Genomic DNA, 24,807 nt, shown 5'->3' with positions numbered 1-24,807 from the left:
CCATAGTAGCCTTGAATGGCACACTCTCTGTTGTGTTCGCATAAAGGCGGAATTCAGATATATTTATCGCGGCTTTCTATTACAAGTCTGCGGAAAAAGATCTGTGAAGGGGAGCACTAGACGCTGCGGAAGTGCCTACTCAGCATGAGGCGTAGAAGGGCGCAAGAAGGGGGGTGGGGGGTGGGGGGCTGTCAGGATGGCGATCCCAATACAGGATTGTAATGTATTGTTTTTGGCATCATTTCAACTTTCCGTGTATAGCCACCTTTCACTAATATCCTAATGCAATCAATCAATTGTTGTGTTTACATTCCACTTTGTTTGTCATTCATCGTGGTTTATGAATCGCTGAACAGAACAGTCAAGAAAGGGGATAGCAGGAGGAAGAGAGGAGGTATAGTCACTGCTGGATAGTCCCAATGGCTGCCAAAACTCCAGTCAATGTGGAGCCTGTTTTTTTTTTTTTTTGGGGGGGGGGGGGGATACAAGGTCCCGAGCCAGGGCCCTTTTCCTGTGGGCCGTCCCGCTCCACCCTACACCCTCCGTCCTCCCCCCCCCCCCTCCCCTCCTCTGCTCAACTCGACTGGGCTTGGCGCTGGCACAGAGACCCCTTTGTTGAGTACCCGAGGGCCCAAACTCTCTTTCCACTGAAGCCCTCCCCCTCCCTCGCCCTGTCAGTGTTCCTCTAAAGGTCTGCGGGCTTCACAAATATGAGATAATAGGAAAAATGGAGCTGGCCACTTGTGGTGAGTCAGGGCAAAACGTCGGGAGTGAAAAATAGAAAGTGAGTGAGAGAATGGGGCAAAGGGGAGGGTATTGTTGGGGAGGTCAGTGCTAACTTTGGCTCGGGGATGTAGTATTTCTTTTACTTTGTGTAGCCGCATGAATCATTAAAAAACGCTAAGATTATGAATTTCAATGTTGTCCCATACTGCTTGTGTGTATGTGTTAATGAAATGTCCTTCTTTTGTGGAATAGGATGCAAGAACAAAAACAACAACAACAAGACACTTAGCTTAGCGACAATGGTGCAAGATAAAATTAGGGAATGCACATGTAGAATGCAAATATATATGTAATAATATTGAAAAGTCCTTCCTTCCTTCCTTGAGTACAGATTTTGGCTCCTCCGCTACCTCTGTCTGGCTCTGCTTCCCTGGTTGCTGTCTATGTGTGCGGGGCCCGGCAGGTGGACACGGTTGTTTTGGCTTCAGTGCAGGGCAGCAGCTTGACTCCTTTTGAGCCAATGATCCAAAATAATAGGCGATGGATCCAGAGTTATTGTGTGTATCGTCCCCCCCTCTCGGATTTTCCCAGAATTCCCCTCTGTGGTGTGGTCAGGGATCACAATCTCAACGTCACACACAGTTGCCATTGTCCTGGACGTTGAAAGATCCTTAGCTATAGTGCATATGCCCCAAACCAGCGATAATGAGCCGGGGATTCGTTTGCATAATTGGAAACTGGTAATATTTCAGGGGGTTCATGGCACATTGCAAAAAAGTTATCATTGATATTAAAGCATTTAGACTCTCCAGTGTGCGTGTCGTGACTTTACAGCTGGTTTAGCTAACGTTAGTCTATGGACGTAATTGTTCGCACCTCCTAATATTGTGCATTTCTATGGCAATGTTCAGAACTCTGCAGTCTTGGCCCAAAGCCATCTACTCCTGTACTTCAAGTCAAATTGTATTGCGTCTTTACTTGCATCGACACATTTCAGCATTCGGTGTGAACTTGTTGCAGTTGTTGTGCAGATGTTTCGTCATTTGTTTGTCGTTTGCTTTCATAATTGCTAAGGAAGTCTCCAGTTTTTAAAATAAACGTGACTCTTGTTCGATGCAATTTCTGCGGTCTCCACCTGTACCAAACCCATTAGACTTCCTCTTGTGTTTCTTGTACATTTTTTAGTCACAGCTTGTAACACCCCACCCTTAAAACATGTGGCCTCGCCCGGCGTGGGCATCAAGCTCCACCCGTTTACCTCACACAATATTCCCTTTGACACTAGTCTTGCACGAACACGAAGTTACAATTGAATGGAAACTTTCCGTTTTTACATATTTGAGCCCTAATTAACAAGAGCACAGCGTTATGTGCCATGCTTTTACTGTAACAGTGTAGCTTTGAATGGGGCAGTATATTAAGACAACTAACGTCAATGTAAGTGCCGTTCTGGAATTGGAAAAGGAAATACTATTTGTCATGGGAAAGTTGAAGTAGGTGTGTCTACATCCATGGTGTTGTTGTTTTTTTTAAATGCATGTATTGGGAAAATATCAGAGACAACTTTTCCCATACTGTCCTCAATCAGTTCAAAAATAGGAGAGTGGACGATGTAAGAGAACCAGACCATGTCCAAGGCTGATAATGACATACTCATCATGAACTCACTCATACGTCAGCTATTGGCACATCCTTTTATGAATGTATACTGTATATTTAGTTGCAAGCACTTGTAGTTCATCTCGCACCGTATGCAGCACATCAATCAACTTCCTACTAAAAGCCATAGCTTCTCTTCCCCTCCCCAGCCTCTCCAGCCATTTCCTCCCTTTTTGCCATAGGCTGCACAATGAAAAGAGGCTCTTGGCTTTTTATTAATAGTTAAAGTGGCCCCGGCCTGTCACTGGGGACAATGGCTGCAGCCCCTGTTAATAAATAAAAATAATAACTAGTAGATGGAGACGGAGAGGCCGCGCTGCCGAGAGAACAGGCGACAGTGCCATTTGTTGTTCGCTCTCACTTGTCAAAGCTCTTTGGCTTAAAAGCCTCTGTCATTGTTGAGGCAGCAAGGGGGCTGGAGGGGGGCTCGCGAGAGACATGTAGGAGAGGAGGGGGGGGAGAGGGAGTGAGCCAGGGGCTAATAGCACCTGTTGGGCTGATGCTAGGACAGCTGTCAGAGCAGGAACACATGAGACATGAGTGTGCGCACTTCCTTCCTTGTTTTATAATGACAGATCTCGGACTGTTCTGTGTTCTCCTCTGAAACGGATCATGCTGTTATCCAGACCATTGTTGTCTTGTCCACCAACATATTGGGATTGCGGAGATTTTTGGAGTTTGTACCAAGTCTTGGGAGGAACTGAAGAAACTATTTCTTGCCTCAGTAAGTCAGAGGGTCATGGGTATCTCTATCTTTCTGAAGCCTGTCTCATGCTCAAAGGAGTGGGTAACTACATCACACCATTGCAGATTAAAATCAACATTGTATTGTTTTTGAATATCTTGTTTACTCTCCATTCGTTTCTGTATAATCGCAATGCTTTTGGCAGTTCCCCCCAAGGCTACAGCATCAGCTCTGACAGATAGCAGCAGGACACATCAGGGACACAGTAGTCCAACTTGGTCTCTGACAATCTCCCTGAGTGACAGCACTAAAAACCCAAGGACAGACCAGTCCAAGGACACTTCCAAAGGCCAAGAGCACCATCTGAGCCGCAAGAACGCCAGGTGGGGTGAGCAAGCCGGCATAGCTCCATGCTTGTCTATTGTAATCAGTAAATGCTTCAGCGCTAAAGTCAGGGGGACGCTTGATCCCTCGGGGAGGCGGTGGCGCTCACTCCATGTCCTGTAGTGTGCGGGACAGTATGTAGGACATGCTGCGTTGTCTCGTTGCGTGCTTGTTTTCGAGTGGGCCATCACGAGTCTTCATTCCTGATCATCGCCAGGTGGTTCCCGTGACGTACAGAAATAGACGGTTGAGAAAAAGCTGCATGTATAGAATCGTTTAGTTTTGGATTGAAAATAATGAAAAATGAAAACAAAACAAAAACATCCCCTCAGCACAAAGGCTTATCATGCACGTTCAAACAATTGATTGACACAACATATGGCCGTTGAAATGTAATATGCTTCAATGGGCTATTCTGTCGGATGTTATCAAAAATCTAGCTTTCCGGCTAAATATAACCACTGTTATATTACTATGTCTGTGATAAGGATCGCGTTTTAAACATATTATAAACGGAACGCAGGGCAGAAACTAATACAAAAACATATCATGAGCTAATTACTAACCTCTTAACCCCCACCTGAACTGAGCACATTTTCTCCAGTCTGGCTTTATCCAAATCTAAAAGCTTAACAAAAAAAGCACCAAAACAGCGACAGAACCAAGGAAGAAAAAGCGACAAAAACATGACAAAACAAGGATGAAAACACAACAAAAACGCCTAAAAAATGTGACAAAAAAGTTACATCGCTTTTGTAGGCCTTTGCTTTCAAATGAGGGATTACACTCTCCTGCTCTCCAGTTGAGAAGCTTTTAGATTTGGGTAATGCCGAACTGGAGAAAATGCAGTCGGGGACTAAGAGGTTAAGTAAAGACTGATATAAACATGAATCATTATGAGTAAATGTTTTGTTCATGTTTAGCCTTAAAGCAGTACTAAGTTGTTTACCTTAATAAATCCTTTCCGTAGTCCCTCTGGGGGTAATACAAGTGTTAATGGGATGATTGGGAGGTCTTTCATCTCCCCCTGGTGTCTCTGGCCAGAAAACCACAATTGCAACTTCGCTGCCACCGGATCGGACTCACCAATACACAAAGATGGAATCACGAAGAAAAAGCTAACACGGGCAAAGCTAACTGCGGGCTAGCAGCACTTAAACAGTATTTGTAGCCAAGTTTGGGTGAGGAAAAAAAAAATCCATTGTGTAATTGTACAACATCCCTCTCTCCCGTTGTCTTTTCTGTCAGCGTAGTACTTACTCTCACGGACAGTTAATGAGTATAAAACCGTTACATGCTACGACACCTGCAGTGGCGCTTACAGCCTCTGGGGGCACGAGTTGCTTAGTTCTGCTTTAACTAATCACTGCTGTGGCCATTGCTGAGTCACAGGTTCAAACATGATTGTCATATCTTCCTTATAACCACCGATCACACTTACTTACACCTGTTCATACACAAGCAGCGATACTGATGTGTCTTGGTGCCAATCGTAGCACATGATAACCGTTGTAGCGACAGATCAATCCTCAGGTATTCTCTTCTACTACAGAGACACTGTTTGCAAAAGTGTGATTACCATGGCAACATATGAGTGCATTAATGAGTCATATAGCAGTGGAAATGGTTAATCTCCTTCATTGGCCTTGTCTCTCTGTGTGAGCATAGCTGTCACGTACTGTCGCTTTAAAAAAAAATATATATATTATTACTTGTGTCATCTTAGTTTACGGAAAGGAAATAATCCGGCGACCAACCACCAACTTCTCAGCTGCCGTCAGTCGTTGCCAGTGGTGGTGCATCTGTGGGCTCTTATATGTAAGCACAGAGTGGGGACATTTAAAAAAAGAGCGTGTTTGCGCTGGATGATAGGGTTAATCTGTCTCCACTTCAAGACTAAAACCTCCTCTTTACCAAAGGCTCTCCTCTCACTGCAGATGGCGCCCAGTAAATAGAGCTGTACTTCACACGTTTTTTTTTTTTTGTTTCCTCCTTTTGCTTGCTGCCTTTTGTCTACATCCACATGCCTTGATTGTTTTGTTCTTTCACAATTACTTCATGTTCATGCCAAAAAACATGCCAAAAAAAGTTTGAGTTTCACTCGATCCTGCCATTTGCAGTAGGAAGTTTTAGAACTGTCATTTCACAGTCAACATCTGTGCGCCGTTCACTATTTTCTTCACATGCCCCGTACTATTCAGGTCATAACATGGTATTCCTTCACATTTATTAAGAGTTATGGGAGACTTGCTCCTTTTGTATAAACGTTCGAAAAGTTCCCCAGCGCTGTGCTCATCTCATTTAGTTTAATGGACATGACACTGATGGCTCTATTGGCTGAAAATTCCGTCTAACCCCCCACCTATTGTTTCAAATCACCTCTATTTTGCCAAAACATCAAGTAATTTTGCAGCCACTGTTATAATATGCGCCTCTTCAATCACAATATTTTCCGCGGGTCGAACTGTGTGTCTCTGAGTGGCCACATCTCGCTCCTCTCGCTGCGTGTGTCCGCTCTCTCCGGTGACATTTCCTCTCCCCGCTGCGCTTCGGACATGTGTGTGTGTGAGAGAGAGAGAGAGTAAGAGAGAGAGAGTGAATCCTGGCATGTCTCTGCTTTAGCACCGGCAGCAGTGTAATTAGTGAGTGTCCAATGGTGTGTGCGGCTGCTGCTGTGGAGAGTGTGTTGGAAACAAAGCCCTGGCTGATAATGTGTCCATTGTGGTGGGTGCATTAAGGGCCTCTTTGTCTCAGAACACACAGGGCTAATGATTCGGGAGCAGCAGGTGAGGGCCGTCTCTCTCTCTCCCTCTCTCCCTCTCTCTTTCTGTCACTCCGTCTCTCTCTCTTGCTCCTTCTGTCTCTCTCTCTTCCCTTTCTTGTTTGTCCACCCGCTACATACCTTATTTTGCTCTCCGCATTCTCTGAGCACTCTCTCTCTCTTCTCTCCCTCCCTCTCTCTTTTCTCTCCCTCCCTCTCTCTCTCTCTCTCTCTCTCTCTCACCCGCTCGCTGATGTGCCCATTAAGCTGAGCTGCTGCTGCCTTTATTATGGCAAATGGACTTTAAATGAGCTTTATTGTCATGTTGGCCAGCCATCTGAATCCCCCCCTCTCTCTCTCTCCCCGTCCCTCTCGCAGAGCCCCCCAGCATCGAGAGGCTGCTGTCTAAAGACTGGAAGGACAAACTTCTGGCCATGGGCTCAGGGCACTTCGGAGAAATCAAAGGTATGGACTCGACTTCAGCTACGATTGTTCCTGTAAGAGGGGAAGGAATTGTGTGAAGGAAAAGAAAAAAATAAGCTTTTAGTCAATGAGAAACATAAAGAGCGTACAGATAGCAACTAAAGACTGCTATGTGCCACTCAATGACTCACACATAGGTTCATACACTTCTACAGATGTTAGCATTTTGACAACTGATTGGGGATGTATTTGCTCTATCCGCAACCTGGCCTGGATCAATAAACTTTTGGACAGACTTAAGTAAAACAAAAAGTGCGTTACCACCTTGTAGCCTTGCTTAAGATGGTCATGGTTAAAGAAAAATAAAATTAACCCAAGTATTCTTTTTCAAATATGAGTGCAAATGAACTAACGACTGTCATGTGCTTACATTGGTTAAAAAAAGACAAAGAAAAGTAAAGATGTTTTCCCAAACATTAAATAGTAGCGTGATGTGTAAACGAGAACAAGACTCATTTGTGCCTTGTCAACAATGACACGAGTTAACAAGTGGCAAAAATTAAACTTCAAACGCGCTGATACCCAGAAAGAATGCCCAGAGACAATGCGCAACAGAAGACTGTTTTGTTATAATTTTTTTTATTGGTTCATGTTTGGCACTGCTCATGTTTCCAATTCCATTTATTCTCTCAAACAACAGCAGGCTTTTGTTTTATTGCTACAAATGTTGCTACTTTATGTAACTAAGATTAAACAATATGCTTCACATATATGGATCTTTTTCCATTTCTGGTTTTAGCACCCTATTCAACAATTGATGAAAGTCAGGTCAAAATCCTGTAATTGAGTCCTGAGATCTTACACAACAAGTACTTTTAATGAAGCACGGTATTAAGATAATCTCACAATGGAGAAATTCACTTCAGCTCTCAAGAAAAACACTCAGGGTGTGCAGAATAGACAGGAAATGTGCAAACATTTAAACAGTAAATAGAGGTATCTTATATACAATGACTACCAAAGACTTAAGTGGCAAAAAGTATTAAAACAAATAAAATGAGCAAATTATTGACACTTTTGAGAGAGTATTCAACAAAAGTAGCAGTAATGATGGAATGAAATGACCTGAGAAGTTAGCACACAGGAGAGTGCTGCTTTTTAACCTGTGTAACACCGATGTGCTTGGGGCAGAGCGAGGTGAAATGGCTACCTATTATTCCCTGTGACTCTAGAGCAAATCCTTTGCTCCCCTCGCAGTAATTGAGCTTCATTAGGCACCAAAGCAATATGTAATCAAAAGGCCTGACGGGGCAACATGGGCATCCAGAGGGGTGCCTTATTGATCAAACCCCCTTTTTCCCAGCTCCCCTGCCGCGCTGACATTTCACTGTATGGGCATCCCGCTTGGATCACCACACACCCACAGCTGGGGACCAATATGGACAGTGTGTAGTATAGGTGTCTTCCAAAGGGGCTTCATAATGTATTGGCTGCTGAGGACAAAATAGGCATCTTTACCACTTTGTAAATTGTGTGTGTGTGTGAGTGTGTGTGTTTGCATGTTTCCCCCCAACATCGAATTCCATTGAAGAGCTTTTTGTGGTGAACAAAGTGATTTCGAGCCATCGCCTCCTGCTCCCTCGACGGTATTGAGAGCAACATTGTTAAAAGGCCTCATGCGGTTCATAGCAATTGGCATTAAGAGCAGCAACAGTCAAAGAGGGATGACACTATATCCCGGTGTGTTGTATACTGTCACTGGATAATGGGCAAACTGCAATTGCTTTATGATAACAGCCATATACTAGAGGTTTGATAACTACCTGATTGTATAATTCAGTTCTTTCTTCTACTAAGTAACTCGTGTTCCTAGAGGCCATAAGCGCCACTGCAGGTGTCGTAGCATGTTGTGGTTTTTTACTCATTAATTGTCAGTGAGAGTAAATACTAAGCTGACAGAAAAGACAAAGGGAGAGAGGGATAGTGTACATCCAATTACACAATGGAGATCATTTTTTTCACTGAAACTTGGCAATAAATACTGTTTAAATGGCGCTAGCCGGTAGTTAGCTTTGCCCGTTAGCCTGTTAGCTTCTTCTTTCGTGATTGTATTAGTGTGTATTGGGGCATCCGCCTCGGTGGCAGGGAAAGTTGGATTGTGGTTTTCTGGCCGGAGACACCAGGAGGGGATGAAAGACCCCCCGATCATCCCATTAACACTTGTATTACCCCCAGAGGGACAACGAAAAGGATTTATTAAGGTAAACAAGTTGCTTGGTACTGCTACTTTAAATCTATCTGTGTAGACTGTTTGTTCAAACTATCGTTAAATCTTAGACATGCTGGGTAAGTTGTCCTATTCAACTTCCTTTATCATGTACTAGCATCACATCAAGGTTCCAGGCAGTGTACGATGTGGTACTTCCATTTCTCTGTAAGGTTTCAAGTCTCACTGTTATAAAAGAGGAACTGTCTGGAGATGGCGCCTCTCGTTTGACCCTCTACAGTCAATTACAATTAACCAGAAACAAATTCAATGTCAGCTGCAGAATTAGGTTAAGTAAAACCTTAATTACCTCAGGTCTAAGTGGATTGACGTGTCTAGGTGAATATCATTTTCAGAAATGCCTGCTTGCCCTGCCTGGTCTTGTGTTGTTTCCCCGTTTCCTTTTCATTCATTCAGTCTTGCACTCGCCTTGTTGCGCGGCCGTCTCCTCTCCCATTTACTTCTTACCGGAGGGAGTTATCAATGCAGCGCGGGTCATTAATTAGCACAGCCATTGCCGTGACAAGTATAACATTGTTACAAATTGGTTAATTACGCTTTGTGTGTGCGCGTGTGTGAATGTGCATGCGGGAGAGGGACACGGAGGTGGTGCAGGTTGGCTGGCTCCCGTAGGTAAGCACAGGCCGTCTGTCTGCCTAAAGGACTTGTGCCGTGCGTGTGTAAAACCAATGAGGAAAGCAGTTATCGATCCACCCGCAGCTGAGGAAACAACCAGACAGAGGTGATTTATGGAGGCAAGAGGAGAAATAGTGAAGGGGCTAAACAGGAGCGACAGGGCCAGTCATGTCCACACAGGGGAGCTTGTAACAGAGTTCTGCGCCTTATAGTTTACAAATCCATATCCACAGTGAGGACTTTTAGTTCTTATTGGAGGCAGGTTGTACATTTACTCATGTACACGTTCTTGAGTAAATGTAAATGCCATGGATTTTGAAGTATGAGTGCTCTTTGTACTTTTACCCAGGGGTTAGAATGGGCCAAAAAGATCCAGCTACAAAAAAAACAACAACAAAAACAACACGTCTGACAGACAATCACCAACGCCGAAGAAACACAGAAGAAGATGAGCGCACAGAGGTTATTGTAGCAAATTTTCAGAACAGAAGCCCACTAACTTATCCATAAACTGAGTCCACTCTTCTCAAGCTTTTGGACACTTTATTTATTTGAGAACAATCGGCCCTATAGGCGGTTTTCCAGATTCATTCATGATGTCAGCCTTTTCTACATTATAGTGTATCCTCTTGTCTGATCCTTTGATCTGATATAAAAGCAACACAAACGTCAGGAGTCAAGGGTTTGGCTTTAGTGTTAGTGTGTTGGCTTTAGCCTGGAACTGCAGCTCAGCCGGAGGTGCAGCTCACAGGCGGAGCAGGAACAGGGGCGGAGCTGACACAGGCAGCAGAGGTACGGGGCCCCACAGCAACAGGATTTTCACATAAAAACAAACAAACAAAAAAAACAATAAATAATAAAAGTCTTATAGCAGTTATTTAAGAACACATTAAGAATACATGTAAAAAGACTGACTTAAACAGAATATACATCAGATTGCACTCAATTTTATTTCTATTTTTTTTAGGGCCCCCCGCACTCCCTGCCTGTTTTACTTTAGCTGCTACACACAACATTCAGGGAGCTTCTCAAAAAGAGCACACTTAGAAAGAGTGACCCTGTGAAATTGTTTGAAAATAAAGCTATTAAAAGCATTATAAAACCCTAAAAGCGTGAGTACTGAGTAACTACATGTAAAATTCTAAATGGATCATAATTGTGTACACTTTCGGGCGCTGCATCTAAACCACTGGTTCTCACCTGGAGGATCAGGATCCAAAGGCAGGGTAATTTTGATGAATAGTTTTTTTTTATAGTCTGCCTCGTCATGCTCTGCCTCGTGATTCATTGCTTGATCAAACTCTGTGGGAAAACGTATTTCTTTTAATAGCATACATACTAACAGCGTCAAATGTCAGTGTAATATTATTGTTGAAATGACTTCTTTTTGAGTCACAGCCTGTCATAATAGGTTAAAGATGGATCCCAAAGCTTCGCTATAGGTGTTTTGTTTTGCATTATGTTCAATTGAATTACTAATTGACTTACTTTCATTTGATCGTTTCTTATTTGTGTGCCTCTGGAGTATGCCGTTTTGTAGCTATGATCGGGCAGAAGCAGGGGAAGCCCTTTGATCCACTATATTTGCAGGATCGATCCCGGGTCACACCAGTTTCCTTAAAGTGACACAATTTAAGGACCTGTCTCCAGTTTTGGGTGTTTGAATGTTCCAAGTAAATGAAGTGAAAGTGCAGTTACATTGTTTTTGAAAGTCTTTAACCAGTCTGTGCCCTCTCCTAACCCTTGCCATACAGTCAGACATAGTTGGTCGGAGAAATCGCCCTATATTACTTTTTTTCCGTTTGAGTGTGTGCATGTGTGTGTATACGAGTGCTACCTCCCCCCCACGACAAAAAAAGAACCTCTTTGATCCACAGCTTCACCTTTACAACCCCCCTAAACTTCACCCCATCACCCTTTGTGCCCCCTACCCCCTTGCTCCCCATTTGAACAGGCTCAAGGCTTTAACACAGGGCTCTTTCTTGTCCCCGGTCAGTGGCAGGAGTACATGCACACGCACGCATACACACACACGTTGCCCTGCGCTCCACAAAGGTGGGTTTGTGAGTTAGGACAGCCCAGTGTTTATTTTTCCAGCGGCCAGCGGTCCCGACAGTTGCCTTTATTGTTCATTGTTGGCGGATGGATGGAGTGAGAGAGGGGAGAAGGGTGTGTGTGTGTGTGTGTGGCGGGGGTGAGGAGGGGGTTTGTGAGGGCAGGGGGTGCACACTGAAGTGGCAGCGACCGACAGGGAGGACAAATGGATGGCCTTCACCTTCCTGCAGCGGTTAGAGGCCAGGGCCGCCGCATGCTTTTAGTCACTGTTACTCACTGCAGCCTTTGTTAGACGCAGCACAGGGACATAGGCATTTTGTGTCAAACTGCAATGCATGACTACTACTATTGACCTCTGGTACTATCATAAAACTGACAATTTATTATTTTGACAGTTTGTGGTATTATTCATAGTGTAATTGTTAAATAGTTGCAGTATTCACCTTATTCCGCCCCGCCCACTGTTGCCTCTTTTTGCCTTGTCTCGGCACTTCCGTTGTATTGACACTTCCGGTAGAGCGTGAAGCCTGTTCATTTACATGGAGAATGGTAGATTTAGTAGATTGATTTGTGTAAAATGTCCAATGTTCATTTGCACCAACAAGTCAACACTGCACCGTTTCTCTGCGCGGATGAAAATCAGCTTTGTTTTCGTGTAGTAACTGATTTTTATCTGGGCTTCTTCAGAACTCATGTTAACTGATTGGAGAAAAGAGGTGGGCCCAATTCATGGCGGCGCCCACGCAAACTTCCGGAATAAGGCGAATAGAGTTTGGGATGGAATGTTTAATACAGTTACGCACATTGTCCAAAAGGTAATGCTTGCTAAAAACATCTGAAAGCAGAAATAGCTGTCGGATTGCAAGCATTATTCCAACATTTGAAAATATCAGCTGACTTGCTTCTATAGAATATGCCTGGCATCCTAGAAATCTTTGCAGAGTTACAATATGGATGAAGCGTCTCGGTCAAGGACACAATGTCAGAATGTCGTTCCAGCATTAGGTAACGATCTTCCATCTCGCCTACTGATGAACTCCTCTTTGCTCATCCTGAACGCGATTTCTTCTACCAACTGTTACTGCAAATTTCCTAATGTCACACCGATAGGCAGAGTGACTGTTTTTTTGACTTTGCTGCCCCCCACCCCCCCCCTCGCCACCCCCACCCCTCTGGTCCTCATCTGGTGTTCCTGGCGCTGGAATGTGCCTGTGTTAAAGGTATAGCAGCTGAGGAACAATGGCCGATTGTGCTGGCCTACAACATGGTGCTACATACGAGACAGTGGTAGCGGTGCCTCTCTCTAACTACATCCTGCTGAATGATTTAGGGAGACTATGTTGTAGCCCTAATGTGTGTGTTGGTGCGTGTGTCTGTGTGTCTGTGTGTGTGTGTGTGTGTGTGTGTGTGTGTGTAATAGAGCCGCCGTGGCAGGATCTAAGGGGCCAAAGGTCGAGCCATGCTAAATGTGAGCAGGAGGCTGACTGACTGCAGAGTAAACACAGACCAGACACACTCTCATTCTTTTTGTTGGCCTCACGCAATCGCCACCAACCCCCCCAAAATTTTACTACCTATTTCAGACCCCGTCGCCCGGCGTTTTCATGATGACTTTGTTTTTCATCGAGCTCTGTTGCTCTTAGTACATGCCCTATACGATAAACTATTATAAGCAATCGTATCTTCTCTCACTTCAAGAGGGTTTGTCGTCAACTCACAATCGTTAGCATCTTTTTGGCACCAGGCTGGATGACTATCACTTTGAATCCAGTGAATCTTAGTGCAAATGATCATTATTTGTGGGGGAAGGTGAGTGGCTAGAAAACTGAAACAACCCAGCGCAGATAACGGCACAACAACCCAGTCTATAATGAAAAACTCCAGCACGGAAGGAAGCTTACACAAACACAGGGGACAGCATATGTTTTCTTATCACACCGATTTTGTGTGGATTAAGTGATTGTTGAAGTTGGACTGCATAGTTTTGTCTTTCTAGAAACTGATATTTCTTTATGGTGCACCAGCCAGAAGCAAATCATCAAAAACTTCTTATTTTTTCCCCCTCAAATACGGTAGTAGATATCTGTAACAATGCTGTATTCTATTCTAATGCTGTCACACTGTATAGGCATTTCTTCATCCATTCTCGTATTGCCTTAATCCTGATCTTTGCTGTTATGTTTCGTCACATTTATAGTTATTCCCTCTCCCGTCTTTTTTTTTTTTTGTTCCTCAATAAGGTAATAAAGTGGGTGATGGATGTAGACTTTGGTGCCCAGGAAAATGACTCAACATCTGGTTTTACAACTCCAGCACAACACACAGTGAACTGCACTATCCCAATACACCTACAGGACCCCCTCCCTGCCCCAAGCCCCTCGCCACAGCCATATATTATGTTGAACAAGGAGCCAAGGATAGCTTTACGCTGCTTTGTTGTTCCTTCTCCTCCATCGCTCCCCTTCATGCCTATGACCTCTGACTCCTGTGCCAGCCAAGCTTAAAGGCCTGTGGAAAAACGAACGCACATGCACATGGGGGTATTTACCTATTTTAACACAAACACTGTATGTAAGTACAAGTTAAAGGATTTTTTCGGTAAACAATCCCAACAATATTGAGCCTTAGACGAGGTCCATTAAAGTGATATTTCAGGATTAGGACGATTAGGACCTCATTTCCTAGTTATCCAGAGTGTTAATTCATGCATTCATGCCTGCATTAAAAACATCTTCAAAATCATCGGTAGTCCTTCAAACGTTGCCATAACTGATTTGTAGAAAACTCCTTTGTGAATTCCATGTGTAGAAATGCCGACCGCAGGTAAACAAACTACTATAGATAAACTCTTCAAAAATAAGGACCGCATGAATAAAAAAAAAAATATACATCCAGAAATCAAAAACACTCTGGATAACTAGGAAATGAGGCCCTATGTCAAAAATCCTGAAATATCCCTTTAACACTGGCCAATACATTGCTGTTACTGATGGAAGCCTGCAGAAATAGCTGGAAGAATGTACCTAATTTCAAACAGGTGTCTTTGTTGAGCAAAATGATAACAGTACAACTTTGGTGAGCTCTTTCTTGCACATACATTGAATTTGCTATAGACTGTTGCATAAACCCGCACGCCCCTCTGATTTAACTGAAGATGACTTGAGTCGGAAATCCATCGTGAGCCGACTTTAGTTTGTGAGCAGACCACTCTCTTTTAAAAGGGTGAAAAAAGGTTTCATAGAGTAACCTTAACCACGTCTTGCGTTTTTCTTCAAAGTGGCTACCCAGTGACCTCTAGCCCCTTTCCTCTTTGTGCCCCAGGTACCACAGACAGCTTGGCGGAGAAAGAACGCCAGCTCATGGGCATGATCGGCCAGCTGAGCAGCCTGAGGGAGCAGCTCCTGGCGGCTCACGAGGAGCAGAAGAAACTGGCCGCGTCTCAGATGGAGAAACAGAGGCAGCAGATGGAGCTAGCCAAACAGCAGCAAGACCAGGTAACGTACACTTCTATGATACTATGACATCAACAACAACATATTAACTGCTGGGAGAATCAAGTAAATACATGACTTGGAAGGGTTTTCAAGAGAGGCTGCATCACGTTGCGCACACTGTAAACACTCAACAAACTTCTGTAAAAACCAATGCTGCTTATTTTGCTCAGAACCATGAAAACACATAATACAGATGCATTCAAGTGTATTAGACACAATAGGGCCATGTGACAATGTGTTGGTCATTACAATGCGACTAATATTTGAGCCAAATGTAGATTGTAATCATTTCTATTCATCTGTTGAGTGTAGAGCCAGAGCTTTGTCTCGCGCACTGTAATGATAATAGCAGATCATTATTATGTCTTCTTGTGCTCTGCGTTAATGGCACCTGAGTGGACAATTTGTACCAACCTCTGTATTTTTCCGGATGCTTCTGACATGCGTGTCTCAGGTGTATGTCAGAGTAAATATCTGTTGACATCATTGATTTATTGTTCTGATTTTTTTTTTTTACAAACTTCTAAGAGTCATAATTTGATGGGGTGGAAAGCATGACATCAAAGGTAATCAGTGAAGCAAAAATCATGATAATTAAATGTGACAGATAACATCCAGGTGTTTTTGTTTGATCACAGTGAGAGCCGAAGAAAGAGGGGGCGAAGATTGTAAACAAGGATAGATAGTTGGACTGTTTCGTGACATTTAAAGCTGGTTGAAAATAGCTGTTGTAAACTTCACAGTGTTTTAGAGAAATGAAGTGAAAGTTGAAGTAATATCTCCTCGGTATGTTCATCTGTTATGTTATACTATATATTTACATACATGAACACACCATCCCCAGTGCCTGCAGGTTTGCCATAGTTGTCCCGTGCACACTGCAAGCGCGAGGAGTCAGTTGTTGCGGATGTCGCAGAGACTCTACTCCCGCACAGCCCCAGAGGCAGGACTCCGGCATAGTTACATTTGCAAAGAGAGGGAATCCCCTGCTTTTTTTTTTTTTTTTTTCCTTTGTTGTAGTTTTTAGCTTGTGGGAAACTCTCAAAGATGAAGAGGAGACACAAACTGCTGTACGAACAGTTCGGCTCCTGCGCCACAGGGTTCACCTTTTAGCACACACAGATAACACGGGGTACAAAATCTATCTCCGCCTCAGTCAACTGCTTTTTGAGCTTCAATTATTGCAAATACAAACCGGAGTGACTTTGCACCCGCATGGACACAGTCTAAAATAGCAGCATTGAAGTTTGAAACCGTATGTTATTGGTGGCATTTATAGTTTATTGATTGAAAGTTGTGACTGTACCTTGGTTTATTACTTGTCACTACAGCAAATAAGAAACCTGGATGAATATTGAAGTCAATCACGAATGTATGTGACAAAGAAGACCGCTGTTCCAATCTCTGTGTGGACATTGCGTTAGCTTTACATTGATGATAGAGCTTATAGATGACCATTATAGTGCATATTGCTCTCATTTTGCCAATTTGTGACATTGATGATAAAATACTGTATATGGGAAAATAGAGAAGATTGGAAAAACACACGTCATAATTGAGTTGAAAATGTGTCGACTCGGAAACAACTGATGGATTGATCAAATTGCACGGACGGACCCCAGAGGACAGATGTGATGACAGAAATGGAGAAGGTCCATTTGTTTGGTGTGATTGTGTGTACACATGACAGCTGGTTTCTGCCCCCTCGCCTCTGACCAGAGCAGTTCTTTAATATTGCATATAGAGGGGCAGCTCGTGTCATGCTACGGGACCCTATGAGACTCGCACATGTGTTTGGTTTAGTCCCATAGGCCATGCACGCTCGCAAATACAAACCACGCATACACACACAGTTGTACGCAAGTATAGCTTAATCATATGTGTGCGTGTGTGTCTGCAGATCGCCCGGCAACAACAACAGCTCCTCCAGCAGCAGCACAAAATCAACCTCCTGCAGCAGCAAATTCAGGTGAGACTTTTTCTATGTGATGTTGCTACAGGACTGTGAGGAAGCCCAGTGTATATAACATGCCAGTGACCAAAGAAATGTATATTTTGTGAAATTTAGAAGCATTTTAGGGAACAATGGTCAACATCGAGAGCTAAGCAATCGCCACAGCAAATTATATTTCATAGTGGAGATTTTCAAAGATCTTTGACTGGTCTGGATAGATCAGAGAAGCAGTAGGGCTTTGTGAATCAAATAGAAAGTAATGACTCAAACTACCAAGACCAAGCCTAATACACTAGATTTAAATCCAAAGATCCACTCCACGTTCAGGGTCACTACTCTATGTGATTGTGATTTTGGTGATTGTTGTTCCACTGATACAAAGAAGTACAACAATGTTAACAAACATACAAAATCATATTTTATATGTTAGACATAAAAAATATCAATAAATAGAAGGGAGAATTCTTCATTTTGCCTTTAACATTTAAAGCAGTGCTAAGCAACTCATGCCCCTAGAGGCCATAAGCGCCACTGCAGGTGTCATAGCATGTTACGTTTTTTTACCCATTAATTGTCCGTGAGAGTAAATACTACGCTGACAGAAAAGACAAAGGGAGAGAGGGATATTGTACATCCAATTACACAATGGAGACATTTTTTTTCACTCAAACTTGGCTGTAAATACTGTTTAAGTGGCGCTAGCCCGTTGTTAGCTTTCTCCGTTAGCCTGTTAGCTTCTTCTTGGTGATTCCATTAGTGTGTATTGGGGCCTCCGCCTTGGTGGCAGGGAAAGTTTGATTGTGGTTTTCTGGACAGAGAAACCAGGGGGAGATAGAAGACCTCCCAATCATCCCATTAACACTTATATTATAGTTCTTCTTTAAACTAATACATTTACAGACAAAATGTATAGAACAGTAACCTAGACAAGCTATATTTGATTTAAAAACGTGGCAGGATGAATAAACCTCTTTCACTCTTTAAATTGGCACACTGCGCAAAATAAAATGGCTAAGTATACGTATATACTTTAAAATGAGAGTATTGTCCTTTGGGGTACCACACTCGAGCTTCTGTGTGAACCCAGGTGGCTTGGACTGAAGAGCGCAGTCCTTTGTATGGGCAGATGACACTGGGTTTTGGGCAGAGAAAAGTGGTTCTTTGTGTCATAAAGAGCCGCCCTGTCTAAGAAACGGCACACACACACAGATCCACACACAGACACACACGCACACACACACACACGCACACACACACACACACACACACACACACACACATACATTAGCTTGGCCAGAGTTTAGCATTTAGCCTCTACAGCTTGATAAGGGAGCTTGTAATCTCAGCGTGTGTGGGATGCGCGTTTTCTGTACGGACTCAGTGCAGACTGAAGCCGCTGTGTTTGATCCCTCAAATGGATAAAATGATACTGTATTGTTCTCTCTTTAAGTCTTGATATAAGTCAGTGATTCTGAACTGAACTGTTGTGTGTGCGTGCAATGTATTACTCATTGCCAGGTGCCAAGGTGTGCTCAGCTTTCGAACCTAAAGTAGCTCCAGCCTCCCGATGTCCCATCTGATTATTAATAATGAATAGATAAACTAACTTGCATAGAATATGTAGGGGAACTAGCACTATTTCTCATACCAAAATCTTCCAGTGGCAGTAGTTCCTATGACTTACAGTAGCTCTCCAGTTTTGTCTCGAGCTAAATTTGGAATCCCCCCCCCCCTTTTGTGTCGCACACTATAACAATTACATGTTGTTCTTTCTAAGGATTCCTCAGTGTCCAGTGCGCGTCTTTTTCTTCACTTGTGTTGTGTGAGCGTGTGTGCATGTTGGTTGCAGCTGTGTATGTTAAGCCATAAACACGTCCGCTGGTGATTCACTCCCTCACGACCCCATCAAGACAAAGCTCTCTTTTCCCATGACTTTGCAACCTTTTCCCAAACAAGCGCGTCTCCATTGAACGCACCAACAATAGTTTCTCACAGGCCTGGGCAGCTGCAGGGAGCGCTGTTTGGAGGGAACACTATCAATGGGACCTCATCACAACAGCACAAGACGTTACAAATTGTGTCTATGAAGTGAAGTCTTTGCATTAGCGTCTGATTGTGGGGCATAGTCATGCTTTTAATGCCATTGTCGTGGTCCCGAACATTTGGATGCGTTTAAACTCTTAGCCCCCGGCCTTAACTGAGCACATTTTCTGCAGTTCGACTTTAACCAAATCTAAAGGCGTCTGGGAAAAAAAAAGTCTAAGTACGTAACAAAAGCGGAACGTATAAGAGGAGGAAAACGTAGAGATAAACAGAGAAATAGTGACAAACATAAAGCAAAACAGGCGACAAAAAAGTGATGGAAAAGCATCAAAACAGGCGACAAAAAAGTGATGGAAAAGCATCAAAACAGGCGACAAAAAAGTGATGGAAAAGCATCAAAACAGGCGACAAAATTGATGAAAAGCAGCAAAACAGGCGACAAAAAGTGATGAAAAAGCAGCAAAACAGGCGACAAAAAGTGATGAAAAAGCAGCAAAACAGGCGACAAAACAGGCGACAAAAAAGTGATGAAAAAGCATCAAAGCAGGCGACAAAAATGGTGATAAAGCAACAAAAACACAACAAAAACGTAGCAAAACAAGCAATAAAAAAGTGATGAAAAAGAATTTTAAAAATCAACAAAATAGGTGACAAAAAAGTGATGGAAAAGCATCAAAACAGGCGACAAAAAAGTGATGGAAAAGCATCAAAACAGGCGACAAAAAAGTGATGGAAAAGCATCAAAACAGGCGACAAAAAGTGATGGAAAAGTATCAAAACAGGCGACAAAAAAGTGATGGAAAAGCATCAAAACAGGCGACAAAATTGATGAAAAGCAGCAAAACAGGCGACAAAAAGTGATGAAAAAGCAGCAAAACAGGCGACAAAAAGTGATGAAAAAGCAGCAAAACAGGCGACAAAACAGGCGACAAAAAAGTGATGAAAAAGCATCAAAGCAGGCGACAAAAAGTGGTGATAAAGCAACAAAAACACAACAAAAACGTAGCAAAACAAGCAATAAAAAAGTGATGAAAAAGAATTTTAAAAATCAACAAAATAGGTGACAAAAACGCAACAGAAACACTGCAAAAATGAGACAAAAACATGACAGAAACATGACTAAAATGTGACAAAATAGCAGAAAAGTTTTTCGTTTTTTCGTTCGTTTCGTTTCGTTTTCGTTTTTCTTTTTCGTTTTGGATAAAGCCTCGACCCTTTCTAGTCTTCACACATGTTTGTCGGTGCATCTCTTTTTATGTAAGTTGTTGTTTTGCACTGCTGCCCTTATCACTGGTCACCGGTGTGCAAAAAGAGGAACTTTGCTGGCCTCAAGTATATACCTGCATTGTATAATATTATCAAACTATCAATGGTAGGGAATAAAATGGTGTCAAAATAAAGCATACTGTAGGACCTTTAAATCAGGGTGTTGGAAAAAAAGCCAGCATAGAGAAAAGGAAAAAACCTTTCATGAAAGCTTACACAAACAATATTGAAACAGCACAATATCTCCCTCTGAATCAGCCGTCTTTACCTTATACAGTTTTTATACAGTGGCATATTTCTTATACAGTGGCGCCACGTAGGTAGATTTTTTTTTCATATAGTGAGCCAAAAAAAAAAAAAAAAAGTTGCACGATTTTTTTTTTTTTTTTTCCTCACTGACATTGACTCACCTTATTGCACCGTCGGTCAAAAGCAGCTTTAGACACTGGTCAGACAAATTACCGCAAATGCACTGTAATCTGCATGGGTTTGGGGGGGGGGGGGGGGCTTCTAACTTATACCCTCGAATCGGAAGCAATCGCACTCAGATCTGAAGATCAAACAGGGCTCTCTGCATCAAAGGGGAAACGCTGCTTAATCATTCATGAAGAGATTGTCTCCCCTCTGTCCCAACACTACAATGGTTTGCCAGCACCAGAGCACCAGGTTCACTCTGAGTGTGTGTGAGAGAGAGAGAGACAAAACCATGTGACTGGTCTATCTATCTATCTATCTATCTATCTATCTATCTCTCTATCTATCTATCTATCTATCTATCTATCTATCTATCTATCTATCTATCTATCTGAGTAAAACACATACAGTAGTTCGAGCCCATACCATGGTACGCAATTGGAAACTTGCCTAATGACACTAAATGTGCTCTTTATTTACAGCGCCGCAGATAATGACTTCCACGACGCGCACACTTTGTAAACACTCGTTAGCGCTCACAAGTCTCTCTTCAGGCTCTGACTAATTGATTCTACCTTGGATTTTCCATCAATTAAGTCCATTTAGACCTACTTCTATGTTGTTTTTTTTGTTATGCTTTAATAGCTGAACGTGCATAGCGTCCTCGTTCGACCTCTCATCATCAGCAGTAACAGTAAATCCCACCAGAGGCTATTCTTCAACCTCTGACCTGACTAAAGCGCTATTTCTAGACCGGGCTATCCTAATCCTCGTTTATTAAAGCCAACACAAAAGAGCTCTTCCCTAAATATTCCCGTCAGGTTAAAGACAGCGGATGTAAACAAAAGTGCGCCGTCACTTCTCGAGGGCCAGCAGCGCAGCGCGGTTATTAAACTTTGGGTAAGGAACCACGATTAGACAACGGTTAAAGTGTTTCGTTGTGATTTCTTAAGGTAAATCATTGTTGGCCTAAGCTGCAGTCATGAAGTTTAAGGTAATTAACCTTTTAACCTCCCCACCTGAACCGAGCACATTTTGTCCAGTTTTGCTTTACCCAAGTCTAAAAGCTTCTAGGGGGGGGGAAAAGCGTCAAAATTGCGACAAAAACAAAAGAAAGGAAGGATGGATGGAGGATGAAAATGCAACAAAAAGGCAATGAAAAAAGTGGCAAAAATGTGGTAAAAAAAAAGGCTGAATACAATGACAAAAACACAACAAAAAATGTGACAAAAAACAAAGAGAAACTGGCAAAAAGAACAATAAAAAAGTGTCAAAAAGGCAATAAAAAATTGAAAAAAATGCAATAAAAAGTGACCAAAAATATATGAAAAAGTGACAAAAAAGGGCTTGAAAACACAATAAAAAGAGCCCCCAAAAAAGAGTGACATAAAAGCATTGAAAAATGGCAAAAATTTGATAACAACACGGCAACAATGCAAGGAAAAAGATCCCGTTTAGATCAGCTTTGTAGGTCTTTCAAATGAGGAGTTAGACTGGCCTATTGGCTGAATGCTTTCAGATTTGGGTAAAACTGAACTGGAGAAAACGCACTCAGTTAAGGCGGGTTGAGTTGAGTTGAGTTGAGGTTGAGTCTCGTCTCATAAAAACACATGGGACAGTCATCTCAGTATAACATGACTTCACTTGGATTGGCTAAAACGACCCGACACAACTGCGCGTTATTTACAACACTCTGAAACGGATTCGAAATGAAGACGACATCAAGTTTCTGTTTTTGACACCTGATACCTCTAGCGTAACGCCACACACACACACACACACACACACACACACACACACACACACACAAGCACAACACCAACCCCCCGCTACGTGCTCTTCTTGTTAGGCCGGGAGGGTTAGCGAGTTTCCCTTTGCCGCGCCACTGCCCTCCTCTGGTCCTAATTAAAGCGCTTGTCGCCGCGGCTCCCCTCCAGAGACAGCCGGGGGAACCGCGCTTTCTCCTCCTCGCACCGGGGATGAAAGGAGCTCACCTGCAGAGCTGCTCAGAGCTTATACCTCAGGAGGCCACGCATATACCTTTGACAATATAATTCTGCATCGACACACATTGTATACGGAGAACAGAGGGATAAATGTGTTGCTTTTAATGAATTGGAAGTCACTCGGGTAAGACATTTAGCCCGGGAGGTGCCGTTTTGGATCTCTCATCAAGCGCTCGTCCACGGTTATGGGTGACATCGAGAAATTCAAGAAAAAGCTACATTCAAGCCACAGTAGCTATAGCTGCCTAATAAAGCTGATCTCAACATGCCGTATTTTCCGGATTATAAGTCACGCTTTGTTTTCATAGTTTGGCTGGTGAGACTTATACTCAGGTGCGACTTCTATATCAAAATATATAATTTCACATGTTTGTTATTTTCGCACTGACGGCCGCTAGAGGGCGCTCTAGGCTTGTGTACCTGTATCCGCAACTCCTGCACCACTGAAAAAAAACGGTAATCGGTCAGCAGAAAGAAAGTTTGGAGTGAGCTGAGAAACTTGTGAGGGACTGGCGGAAAGTGGAGGTTCCTCTTACTGCAATGAAGAAAACAAAAAGAGCTAATCGCGGGCTAAAAGCTAGAGCCACGGCAAGACGAAGGAGTTTGCAAATGAGAGCTTGAAAAACGTGATGCCGGGAGAGACTTGTCAACGGTGCAGTTTACGCCTCCATGCCCAGGTAGTTGCCACGGCTGGTGCGACTTATATATGTTTTTTTTTTTTTCTATCCGTGCACCTGTGGCTCGTAGGTTAAGCGGGGGATCGGACGATTGTGCAGTGAAAGTCATATAAGGTCAGTAGATTATAGATAGCGTTACATCGGTACTTCGATTTGAGTGACAGTGACACATCTATCTAGTCAAGCATCTATTCGAAAGGAGAAGAATGCCACACTTGAAGGCTAAATCTCGTGGGTGGTAAATGAAAACTTACAAACAAGCAGAAAGCAAAAAGAATGGAGAGTGCCACCGAATATTCAGACTGATATGGTCAAACTTGTTATAAGAAGAGCAGAGTTTGACAAATAGCCCATGGTCGCTGTGACAGTCACATGTGGCATCTTGACACAGGAAAATAAACTGACTAAAGCCACCTGATGCTTTAAAGGGAGGCCAGACTTAGTGGCGACAGTGGCTAACAAGCTCTCTATTAAGGCTAACCTGTGCGGGTAACTCAATCACACAGCCCGGCTTTGTCAGCATCAGATGTTGTTCATTTGTGGGTGAAAAGGAGCGGGGCCGGCACCTCTAGACACGGTGCGCAGGAGCGCCTAACCCAATTGGCTGTGTAATGGTTTAATCACTCACATTACACTCCCGTCGCTGTAATTTATGTTTTCCTTAGACGGGCTGCCATGTCCACACACTAAAATATATGGAGCCTTTATGAACTTGATCAGCCCCTCCCCGGTGAGACGCGTTCGCACCACTGTGTCCACCTCATAGTGCGAATGATATTAAAGGAAAAGGCCACTGTTTTTTTTCCATACTGAGATATGATCTTACCTGAGCTTAGACGAGTTGATGTGTACCTGTCTGGTCTTGTTGTTAGCATTTAGCCTCTCCTCCTCCTCTCCTCTATGGGGCCAAACAGGGGTGAAGTAATAAGCGACCAAGCTCTTCCACATTTTCCCTATTTAAATACTGTTACATGAGTAGTTACACAATCCAAGTATAGTTACACAAAGTTAAACCTGCCAATTTTCTAAGCGGATAAAAAGGGGTACTATATTGTAAGGCGTATTAACACCTTAGGAGCACTTCGACAACCGTGCAGTAATATCTTCATAGTACTTGTTTGGTCTTTTTGAGCGCACACCTAAAGACCAGACAGGTACGCATCAACTCGTCTAAGCTCAGGTAAGAACATATCTCAGAATGGAAAAAACGGTGGCCTGTTCCTTTAAGACAAATAATTCGATGAACATGAGGTGCACAATAATTTATGATCCTCCCATATGTCCGTCCATTAAACAAATTACAAATCCAACCTTGCCTCCACCTGACCGCACGACAATGAGATAACAGGATGAAAGCC

General features: G+C 43.0%; 1 protein-coding gene across 6 annotated transcripts in view; it reads left to right on the top strand.

The window, feature by feature from the left end:
* sox5 (SRY-box transcription factor 5) overlaps positions 1-24,807 on the top strand; it is a 120,617-nt gene that overhangs the window by 52,554 nt on the left and 43,256 nt on the right. For 5 of the 6 annotated variants that reach the window (XM_079582766.1, XM_079582769.1, XM_079582768.1 and 2 more), the window contains exons 4-6: positions 6,594-6,680; positions 14,917-15,089; positions 16,990-17,058. In XM_079582766.1, coding sequence (XP_079438892.1) covers positions 6,594-6,680; positions 14,917-15,089; positions 16,990-17,058 — 329 coding nt within the window. The remainder of the gene's footprint in view (positions 1-6,593; positions 6,681-14,916; positions 15,090-16,989; positions 17,059-24,807) is intronic. The other variant, XM_079582767.1, reaches the window with a different exon arrangement.

This window comes from Gobius niger (assembly GCF_951799975.1).
Source record: "Gobius niger genome assembly, chromosome: 2".
Lineage (NCBI taxonomy): Eukaryota > Metazoa > Chordata > Actinopteri > Gobiiformes > Gobiidae > Gobius > Gobius niger.
Note: the sequence above shows the minus strand (reverse complement) of the source record. Positions and strands in the feature narration are given on the sequence as shown.